The 11,405-nt window shown below is 53.9% G+C and overlaps 1 protein-coding gene across 1 annotated transcript in view; it reads left to right on the top strand.

The window, feature by feature from the left end:
• Positions 1 to 1,497: 1,497 nt before the first annotated feature.
• The window catches only part of HSPG2 (heparan sulfate proteoglycan 2), a 77,627-nt gene continuing 67,719 nt past the window's right edge, over positions 1,498 to 11,405 (top strand). Inside the window, exons 1-3 of the mRNA XM_008591921.1 lie at positions 1,498 to 1,607; positions 2,970 to 3,046; positions 10,832 to 11,052. Coding sequence (XP_008590143.1) covers positions 1,498 to 1,607; positions 2,970 to 3,046; positions 10,832 to 11,052 — 408 coding nt within the window. The remainder of the gene's footprint in view (positions 1,608 to 2,969; positions 3,047 to 10,831; positions 11,053 to 11,405) is intronic.

Genomic DNA, 11,405 nt, shown 5'->3' with positions numbered 1-11,405 from the left:
ACTGTCACCTTCCTAGAGTCCTCATGTGTGTGGCCCCTTATCCTGGCCACTTATCCTGGCCTGGGAATCTCTGTCCTCAAGAAGGGAAGGAGGTTACTTCTTGGAAGGTGAAAGACCCTGCACCAGAAGCCAGCAAGCCTGGGTCCTGAGTCTGCCTCTGCCACTGAGTTGCCAGAAGGCTCTTCTTCCTCTCTCATTAGAGCTGCCGTGTCCTCACCGTGTGCCTAGTGCTGTTCAAAACATGCTGCCTACACAATCCAACTTATCCTTATAAACAACACTGTGGGAATGTGGGAAGAAGCATAAAAATGAAGTTCAGAGGGGCAAAGTCACCCAGCAGCCAGAAGCGTCAGAGATGGGGTTCAAACCCAGGCCCTCCAGCTCTGGTTGGTACCCCTAACATCCTTTCTTTCCCTTCTTTGGGCCTCAGTTTCCCCTTCTGATAAGTGAGGCTGCTTTTGGGCTAGATGATCACTCCCAGACTGCAGTCCAGGATCCAGGAATGTGTTGGAACCTTTTGTGGGCAGGTCTCTCTTGAGTCCTACCTAGCCTTTGAGAGGGCAGAGCAGGCATTATTCTCTCCAGGGGTTTCTGGAGAGCTCACTCTCTTGGTGTGTGAGCTCTTGTGTAGGTGGGGGTGGGGGGGAGGAAGGAGAGGAAGTGACACTTATACCTAGTAAGTGCCAGGCATTATGCACTTAGGTTGTCCTGTTGAATCTTCACAGCAGCTTTGTGAGGTGGTCATTTTTATTCTCATTTTACAGATGAGGAAACAGAGGCTCAGAGAGGACAAGTGATTTGCTCAGGGCCATACAGCGAGGAGTTGCCAGACTAGGGTGTTCTGTCTCCTCCAACTGGTTTAGGGTGGCATGTGGCCAACATGCATTTCCTAGAATGGCTTTGATTTTTTAATAATATAGAATAAATATAGTAGTCTTCCTCCAAAACTATTAACATGTCTCAGAACTTTAAATACCTCTACATACAAACTGCATCTCCCAGGCTGCTTCTGACACCCAGAAGTAGCCAGTTTCTTGATTTTTGCTTTGGAAAATAAGGTCAATCATAATTATGGGTATGTGAGAGTTCACGGGAGGGAGAGCCGCGTGGGCTGGAGCTGGCTGGAAAGGCTTGGCATTAAGATGGGAGCCGAGCTGGGCTGGCCAAGAGCTGAGGGGGCTGAGGCCTGGGGTAAGCCAAGTTCACAGCTTCCAAGAAGGCCTGCAGCTGGAGCCGTTCACCAGGAAGACCACAGACCTCTCCTAGGACGCCCCTCCCACCCAGCCCTGCTTACTTACCTCACCATTGGGGTCCCTGGGGCACTCCAAGCTCCAGGTAAGCCATTTTCAGCCCACAGACCTTTGCTTCAGCCCCTCCACCCTCACGCCAGGCATCCCAGGGAACTGGGTAAAGGGCTGTGGTGTAGGGCAGTGAGGCCTGTGTCCTAGCCAGTGGGCCCAGTGGGCCGGGCACCCTGGCATTTGAGCAATTGGCAGCATGAGGACTGAGATGACCCGAGCCAGCCTTCCCCCCGCCCCCTACAACATTCCCAGCCCACAACTACTCCCGCCTGCTGTGGGGCCCTTGGCCCTGAAGCTCCAGCAGCTGTCAGTGGGGAACAGTGACAAGGGAGGGCCAGGGGTGACTTCCCAACTCACTCCTTCTTCCCCTGCTTGGGCCGGGCCCAGAATGCTCACCAGCTGTTGTCAGCAGCTGCTGAGCCTTGTTCCAGAACCAGCGCTGGGCACCCTCCTCCCATCAAATCTTCCCACCATCCTTCACAGCTGCTGCCTCTGGGGAGGGGGCGGGGCTAGCACAGGGACACAATAACATCCTTTAGCTCCTTTGATCCTACTGATGACCTGAAGAAATAGGAGTTAATGTGCCTGTTTTTATGGCAGAGGAAACAGATTCAGAGAGACTAAGTGACTTGCTTGCAGTCACACAGCTACTTAGTGGCTGAACTCAGGTCCCTGGCTCCCAGCACAGTGTCTTCCTCGTGCTTTTCTTCAAGGTGTGTTTATGCAGGAAGATGGAGGCTTCAGGGTTCCTGGGTTTGACTCATGGCTTGGCCATTTAGTAGTTGTAGGACCTCAGGCAAACTCCTTAGTGACCTAGCGTGGAACTCCCGTTTTCTTGCTTGTGAAATAAGATGATGGTACCTACGTCCTGGGATGTTAAAGCAGGTGATTAACATAAGGTGCTTAGCATAGGCTTGACATGTTCCACGTGCTCAGAATGAGAGCTAGCAACATTGTTCTTAAGGAGCATTCACAGCCTGTGTACCCAGCACTCTGAGTGCTTCTATGGAGGGATACAGACACATTTCTCAAATATTTATGTTAGCAAATATTTGGCACCTACTGTGTGCCAGGTGCTAGAGAAAGAGCACTGACAAAACAGTCAGAATTCCTGACCCTGCTTATCCTCCATCCTACACAGTAGAAGTGACTTTGTCTTAACTACAGAAGCCTCTGGCATGTTTTCACACACTGAGATTAATATGGACGTTTTGCAGATGAGAAAACTGGGACCCGGAGAAGATCAGTGGCAGATCAGGGACCAGGACACAGCTTTTCTGAGGTCTCAAGCAGTGCTGCTGAGCCCTGGGGTCTTCCTAGAGGAGGAGGCACTTGTGTCAAAATGCACAGGGCCTCAGGGCCTGGCAGGAGAGGTTGAGAACAGTATGGGATGCAGCCGCCACAGTCTGGGCAGCAACAATTTCAGGAAGGTCTTGCTGAGGGCAAGGCCTTTTGTTCCCCAGGGACAAGGCCCAGCCAAGCTTTAAATACCCCGTGCAGCCCAGAATAGGCCCCATTGTCTTGGCTTGCAGCTGGGGGACCCAGGCAGGATCCTGAGGGAGGCTGATCCTGGAGGTGGGGAGCAGGGAAGAGGTCTCCAAGCACTTCCCTATATGGTACTGGTGATGCTTCTGCCTTTCTGTAAACTTTTCTGTTTGGCTCCTGCAGGAAGGCCCGCCTTGTGGGAAGGGCAGATCAGCAGACTGGGCTCTGCGTGAGCAACGTGCAGCTGACAGGGGAGCCTGGTGGGTGGGGGACTCCCAGGGAGGGCTATGTGCCCATGTGAAGGTGCCCTTTGTGTGCCAGGGGTATGTGTGCGTTGGCCTGCCGGGCCCTCCCATGGGCGGACCTAGCCAGGGCCCCCACCCCGGGCCTTTTGGCACACACTCCTGCTCTGTCTATTTTGGGCACTGGCTGTGTTCAGGCTTGGGGAGCGATGGGTAATACTACACAGATCAAGGATGCTGGTTTTTTGGGGTGAGGTTCAGCGGCAGGGGGGGTCACTCCCTGGACCGTCATTCTGGTCTCCCTGGATCTTTGCTCACTGTAGTCTCTGCCCCTGGCTTCAGTCTCAAAGGGCCATGGTCAGTGGACTCAGAGGGAATGCCAGCCCCACTGACAAGGCAAAGAAGGGTGCCAGACAAGCCTTGTCTCTCGGGACATTCCCTGTCTCAGTATCAGGAATAGTTGTGCTTCTTCTAAGCAACGGGTTTGTTTTTAACTCATGGGACACAGAATCTAAGGGCCGGTCAGGTTTCCTTCTTCCCATTGGCCACTGGAAAGCTCAGAGCCAAATGAGTTGTCCTTTCCCCAGATCTCTGGGATTTGGCATGTGCTTTCTGTCTACTCACCTCACTCCAGACTCCTGTCTGTCCTGCCTGAATTTTTCTTACATATGTGTAGTTAATTTTCTCTTGCTGTTACGTGTGCATCTTTGTAAGCTGCATGAAGTCTTTTGGGAACAGAGTGGGAGGAAGATATAAATCAATCAATGATGAGGATGATAATAGTAACCCTTTGCTGGGCAGTTCCCTGTAGTCAGGCTCCTCATGGCTTCGTTCCGACTTTGTAATTCCCTCCTTTAATCCTGCTCCCTTTGCTGGTGATAGTCATAGCCTAGAATTTAGAATCCAAATGTGTCAGGGTTTCAGTGTTCTAAAATGTCGAAACCAGAAGGGACGTTTGGGATCATCTAAGTTGATAGCTTTCAAACTTATTAAACAGTGAAAGCCTTATTTCAATCAAACTTACAGTAAAAAACCACAGCAGCCGGTTATAGAGCATCCACCATGTGCTAGTGCTATTGTAGCATTTTACATTTTTACTTAACCCTTACAACCGCACTGGGAGGTAGATACTATTACTATGAACTATTATATCCATTTTATAGATAAGGAAACAGAGGTACAGAGAGGTGAAATGATGTGCTCATGGCCTTAGCTAACCAGGGGCTGAATGAGACGTATTATATAGAAGGGCAGAATATAAAATGGAAAAAGGTGGATTTGTTTCAATTGCAGTGAGTATTTGGGGGAAGGGGCCCAAACCCTTCCATTCTCCCTCTTCTACCTCACGCCCTCTCCAGAGTCCCAAGGCTGCTGAGGACAGACTGGAAAGCTGTGATCTAGGCCTACTTCATTTGACACAGGTGGAGTCTGAGGCCCAGAGAAGGGAAGAGACTGCCCGATGGAGCAGGTTGAGCTGGGAGCCCCGTCCTCGGTCCGTCATGCCCCCCTCCTCCCCTGCAGCTAGCCCCAGTCCCGTTCTTTGCACTCAGCAGCTGAACTCAACTCCCTCCATCTGTGGGGCACAGGTACCTTCAGACCTCTGGATGGTTCCAGTGGTCCAGGAGTGACCAGGTGCTGGGCCACCCTTTCTGCCCCCTCTGGCAGGACTCACTCCAGAAGGTGACGGCAGGGAGGGAAGGGGCAGATCCTATCTGGGGTTTCTCAGGTGAGAGAGCATCACCCTGAGAAGAGAACATACCCCTTCTACCAGCTAGCCTGTGACCTGGCCTGCTTTTCCTCCATCAGCACTTCATTCCATGGGGCCTTGTGGCTTTTGTCCTTCCAGAACCCCCTTTTTATAGCCTCTGGGTGGAGGGGAGCAGCTTTTCTTACATCTAAAGCCTTACTTAAGGCTCCCTGAGGGACAGGCACTGTTTGGGGTAAGGGTTCCCAAAGTGTGTTCTGTGGAACCCTAGCCCAATGAACTTTATGTGAAGAAAGGATTTCAAGTTAAGCAAGTTTGGGAAACACTAAATAGTTGCCCTCCCACTCCCCTCACCATGTTGTCTGAGGCATTTAGGACTTAGGAAACCAGCTCAGCTTTGTTGAACCAGCCTTTCTCAGATGTGTTTGTCTACAGGACCCTCCCCCATACCTATTTCTGTCCCAGAGTTATTGTGTCCTGGAATGGACATTAGTCATGAGGAACGGGGACGGGGGCACTTCCCGAGGAGGGGGCCCTTCCTCTTATCTCCACCTCTGTTGCCCAAAGGCCTGTGTCAACCATGGGCTCAGCCCTGCCTGCTTCCCCACCCCCAGGATGCAGACGAGGAAAGCCCTGGGGGCAGGGGGAGCTGGCCTCCTTGGCCGCAGCTGTGGGGCTGCCGTCGCCTGTTTTTTCCTGTTGCCGATGCCCACGGGAGCGAGTGCTGAGTGGACTCACTGAGGCCTGGCTGCATTGCGCAAGGTCCTGGAGACACAGCTCTGGCCCCTGCTCGCCTCCGAGGCTCCCGCCCACTCCCTAGGACAATCCTCAGTGACCACGGGCAGCCTCTTGTCCCCCCAGAGATGGGCCTCAGCAGCGGCCAAAGAGATGGCAGGAGGAGGGATCAGGTAGTACACATTCCTCTGGCTTCAGAACCAAGGGTCTTAGGTTCAAGTCTCGGTTCTTCCAACTCTGAGACTATGGGCGAGTCAGCTCTCTGAGCCACAGTCTCCTCATTTGTAAATCCCACTTATTAATTTAACAAATATTATTGAGCATCTACTATGTGCCAAGTGCTGGGGAAAGAACAATGAGGAATATGGACAAAGTCCCACCTTCATGGAACCTTCTAGGTGGGGAGACAGCTCGTAAGCAGATAAGTGTGTACATGTGTGTAGAAGGCGCTGTCAAGTAATGAGGTGCAGTGAAGAGCAGGGAGAGCTGTCAGAGATTCCAGGCCTGGCATGTGGTCAGGCTGGGTCTCTGAAAAGGTGACATTTGAGCTGAAACTGGAGGAAGAGAAGGAGCCAGTGGTGATATATGTGGGAGCAGTGTCCCAGGCGGGGACACAGCAAGTGCAAAGGCCCTGAGGTTGGAAGGAGCTTGGTGCGTTTGAGGGCTATTGAGGACATAAATGTGGCTAGAAGGCAGGAAGTAGGGAGAGCACAGGGGCGAAAGGGGCTGGGAGGGGTGTGTGTGCGCAGGTGTGCACGTGTGCACATGCAGATTGCATAGTACTTGGTCCCCGTAATAAGGCTGATCTTGGTAAGCGGAGAGCAATGGAAAGGCCTAACCTACCAGGCTCAGGCAGTGGTCATTGTCAGTGGTGTTGCATTTCAACAACAATATATGGGATGTTTCCTCCATCCTCCCACAGGCGTGGTGCTCTGCTAGAGGCTTCATTCATAAAATGCGTGGGCAGTGACCCAGGAGGGCATGGGCAATCCCAGCCACGTTGGTGTGGCCTTGAAGCCCCACAGACATGCCTGTGCTCTACAGCAGCAGGGTCACCGGGAGCCGGAGAACTGAGACACAGGCTGGGCTGCAGGCAGGAGGCGGCCACATGAATGCTGTAAGCACGATTGGCACCAGCAGTGCTTAGCAGATAATGTTCAACCCCCGGGAGACAGTCTTGCTGGGCAGCCCAGTCTGGAAGCTGCTTCCACTTGGGCCACACCAGTCACTTTGGCCACACCTGGCACATGGGTGGGGCAGGGGCATTTCCTGGTGGCTTCCTGCTTCCTCCTTGTAACCTGGTAGGCAGCTCTTCTAGCTGCCATGGGAAGCCCATTATTGGGGTGTCTGTGGGGTCTAGAGAAGAGTGCAGGGACTGTGCAGGGAGGGCGGAGATGTGACCTCTGCAACTAGCACCAGCTGACACAGCACAACTGAGGGCACAGCACTTTTAAGTGCAAAAACCCATTCGGGCTGCTCCCCACACACATGTCCCACTGCATCAGACTTCTCCCTGTCCCTCCAGTGTGCCTTTGCTCTCCTGCCTCTTGGCCTTAGCATGTGCCCTCCTTTTGTCTGGTATACTCTCTTCCCCTCTCCACCTCACTCAGGTGGCATCTTTCAGGCCCAGCTGAGCTGTCATTTTCTCTGGGAAACCTGCCCCGGCCTCCCACCTGCCTTGCTTAGTGAGGGGAGCCTCCCCTGGCTTCTCCCAGCCCCTGCCCTTCCCCCTCAGAACTCTCCCCAAACTGTGTCGTCATCACATGGTTCAGTGGTCTGTGTCCTTGTGTCTGATTCACCATCTTATCCCCAGGACTCAGCACATAGTAGGTCCTCAGTAGGTAGAGGTCAAAGAGTCTTCACTTGAACCTTATGGGATGGGTGTGATTGATTTTCCTTTTTTACGGGTGAGGAAGCTGAGGCTGCTCAGCAACTGGGCCGAGGAGGCCTGCAATCTGGGATGTCTGACCACGCCTGGCGTCTGGCCCCCCACCCTGCTGGCCCCTTATCTCTGAGACTCAGAGACCAACTGCTCTTGCTGGTCCTCCACCTGGTCAGTAGCAGACCGGTTTGGGTGCCCACCCCAGCGACGTTGTAGGGGCCTCCAAACCAGGGACCACATCAGGTCCACCTAGGAAAGGGCCAGACAGCTTCAGAGTTCACTGACCGTGCTTCTTGAAGAGGTCACCCCCCATTCCTCTTGCCTTTCCCAACAGCCCGGGAAGGAGGCAAGCAGGGTGTTTTGGCTCCCAGCTTATAACTGAGGGAACTGAGGCCCAGAGAGATTGTTGTCCAAGGGCAGGAGGTGACTTAGAAGGGAAAGCAGGGATCACGTGACTGAGTCCTTGTCTTTTCTCAGGATGAGGTGTTTTGATGTTATCGAAGGGGCACTGAGGCCCAGGGATAATTCTGACACTTCCTAGTTGTGCGACCTTGGGCAAGTCCCTACTTTCTCTTTCTGGACTTCACCTTCTTCTGTCAGGTGGGCCAATTCCTCCCTCAGGTTGTTGGGCAAGTTCAATTTCAGTCTGTCAGTGAGTCAACATGTTTTTTTGGGTACCTACTATGTGTTTTCTGTTCTGGGGAGGCAGCAGTGATCAAAACAGATCAAAGTCACTGCCTTCCTGGTGTTTATATTCACTTTGACCAAATGACTGGTGTGGATGCCCAGCACATAGGGTTGGGGCTTGCTAAAATTTGCTAAAAGGGAAGGGAGTCAGTGGGGCTTGTCCAAGGCCACATGGCAGACCTGGGATTAGAAACTCCAGACCCTAGATTCCTGCTCCCTTGGCCCCCACTAAAGGCCCTGGCCTGCTTCAAGTACTCCATAGGGTCCCAGCAGGAATGTAGCCTCCTAGTTGCCAGGCCTTAGTATGAGCAGACGGAGGTCAGGAGTCAGAGGTCAGAAGCAGAGGCCTGCTGGCAGAGTACAGGAGTGGGAGCCCAGCAGAGGGGCCCAGCGGAGCCCTGGTTTCCAGCTCAACTCCCATTGCTTTAGCTGTGTGACCTTGGGCAGGTGATTTGTCTCACTGAGCATAGTTTCCTTATCTGCGAAGTGGGCGTGCCACTAGTATCCACCTCATGGGGTTGTTGTGGATTTGAGTGACATAAGCTTGTAAAGACCTTAGCTCAGCACCTGACATGTAGTGGCACGTGATGAACGTCGGCCATTCTCCCTTTGGGGATTGGTATTCTTCCTGGCTGGCTGGCTGGCAAAGGTCCTGCCGCCTTGGGGCCCGAGTGTGAGAAGCTGGCAGGCCTCCCGAGTGGCACGGGCAGCACAGGCATGCCAGAGGAGGCCAGAGGAGGCTGGGCCACCTCCTTTCCGGCCCGGCGCCCCTCTCTGACTGCCAGGGGATTAAAGGCCTTTCGGTCTTTGTGTTGGGCTCACCCGCCCCTGGCAGTTTGCACAACAAAGTGCTGCCCTGACAGATTCCTCCCCTTTGCTGTCTGCTGCCCGTGGGCAGGGCACCGTGTGGCCTGGGTGGGGGGCAGGGCACCTTGACTCTGTATCTGGGGCCTAGGATGTAGCAGAGTAGGGGTATCACCTGTTTGGGGGTTACCTGGGAGCTTATATCATGGCAGAGTGGGAGGGGGAACTTGTCTGGGTTCATGTCCCTCCCTAGAGATAGAGTCTGTGTGGCAGACCTTGGAGGAAGGAGGCAGGTGGGCAGGCAGGGGCTTATTTGTCCCCCCGCCCCCGCACTGTCTCTGGATTTTGATGGGGTGAGCTCACTCCAGCTCCAGATGCCTGGAACCTTGCCTTGGGCAGCTGCAGCCGCCCTGGGGACTGAGCGGTGCTCAGACCTTCCTGCCTATCTGTGGGGGTGGTGGGGGTCTCAGCCACGAGGAGGGAGGCAGTGGGCTGGCTGCCCAAGGCATGTGAAGAATGTCTCTGGAGAAGCCCAAAGCCCCCGGGGTCTGTCCCAGAGTCAGCCTCTGAACAGGCAAATACCTTGAGCTTTGGAACTGAGCTCTATTGCTCACCCCCAGCCAGGGCCCCGCCTGGCCAGGCAGCCCAGGGCCTGGATAGCGGGGCAAGACCCTTCTCTTCATCCCAGACCTGGAGACAACCCCTGGCCTGATCCCTCACCCCCAGCACCCCATGTATCACCCATCATCCCCTCCCACCCCTCAGCTCTACCCTGCGCCCTCTGCATGGTACTAATTCAAACACTATGGAGCACTTACTATATATGGGGCACTACCCTGAGTACCTTACTTGCTTGATCCTATTTACACAGATAACCATTTCTGAGCCTCAGTTTTCTCATCTGCAGAATGGAAATAATAATAATATAAGCTCACAGTCCATTAACTGAAACCCTTGGGGTCAGATGTGTTTTGGAATTCAGAAGTTTTCAAGTTTGAGAAAGGTGACATAGAGGATGTGCCAGCTGTGATGTGACACCCTCAGTGGAGTCTGGGGCCACACCCCATGCTCAGACACATGAATACTGCTGCAGTAAAATGTATGACTGTTCGCCCAAAGTAGAGCAAATCAGCTATTAATAGCTTCGTGTTAGTTCAGGTCAGGACTTGGCACCAAATGAGCTTGCTATAAACATATTTAAAAAAAACTCTTTTGGTTTTCAGAGCTCTGTGGATTTCCCTTCTTACGGATGAGGCATAGTGTCCCTGTAGTGCCAGCCCTCCCTGGGGTGGCCATGAGGATTGATTGAGATGGTGCTTAGGACAGGGCCCGGCATGAAGAAAGCCCTTGGCAGACTTTGGATCTTCATACTGGCATCTCTTCTCTGTGCTGCATCTTCCTGCAGCTTCGGTTCCAGCAGCCCCAGCTTATCTACACATGTAACCTCTGCAAGGCCAGCAATTCCCGCTTAGAAACCCCTGTATCCTCTATCTGTGTCTCTACCTTCCCCATGCCCCAAACCTGCTCCACCATCTGTGCCCCTCTCCAATGGCTCCACCTTTCTCCTCCATCTGAGTCCTTGCCAAGCCAGCCTTGGCTTGCTTGACATCCTCACCTAGGCCAAGAGAGGAAGGTCCAGCCTCCATCCCTTGTCCCCATTGGCCTCTGCAAGACTTGGACCTGGAGTTCCATGTGTGCCCTCATCCTCACCAGGAGGGCCTGGACACACCCACCCTCAAGGAGGGGGTGCCTCCCAGAAGCCCCTTGCCTCTTTGGTACCCTGCAAGTCTGGCCCCCGCCTGTGTTCAGGGAGTGCCTGCCCATTGCGGGCCCACCCTGCCCATATCTAACCCCAAGCAATTGTTCCCAGCATGTTAGAACAGTCCTCTGCCTGGATGAGTCAGCTGCTCCCCCTGCTACTTCCCCCACCAGGAACCTGCAGGGTCTGGAAAATCCCCCTCTCTGCTTGACTCCTTCTTCTCTGGCCCAGGTCTGCCCTCCAGACTCCTCCTCTCCAGCCCCACCAGCCAGCCTGAAGTACTGGGTTCCTTTGGGAGGAAGCTGGGCTCCCTCACGGCTGGAGACTGGTTGGAGACCCGGCTGGAGGACAGGAAGCCTGGCTTCTATTTCTGCTCTGACCTTGGAGCTGATGATAGCCTTCCTTGGGATCCGAGGCACATGCTGCAGGGGTCCAGGCCACCGCCAGCTCGGGTATCCCATAGACCCATCCTAGGAGCTGGTCAGGTTGGGGACAGGGACTGGCCAACCCTGGGCTTCCTGGTCCTGCCCTCTGCTTAGGCCTCATGGCCAGCCTAGAGGTCCAGCCCCAGCCCTACTTCCTTTCCTGGTGAGCAGAGGGCTTGGGGTGGGGTAGGAACCACCTCCCTAAAAGCTGGACAGGTCACTTCTTCCCAGGCCTCAATTCTTTTGACTGTGAAAGGGGGCCATTTACACCTGATCAACCATGTCAAAGGGGTAATTGTCAGCTCAGAGGACACTAGGTTGAGGAAGTGCTCTATAAACCGAGGTGCAGTGTAAGAGTGACTCTCAGTGACCTCAGTTCT

This window comes from Galeopterus variegatus, unplaced genomic scaffold, assembly GCF_000696425.1.
Source record: "Galeopterus variegatus unplaced genomic scaffold, G_variegatus-3.0.2 Scaffold7405, whole genome shotgun sequence".
Classification (NCBI taxonomy): Eukaryota; Metazoa; Chordata; class Mammalia; order Dermoptera; family Cynocephalidae; genus Galeopterus; species Galeopterus variegatus.
This window is presented reverse-complemented; position numbering and strand designations above follow the sequence as displayed.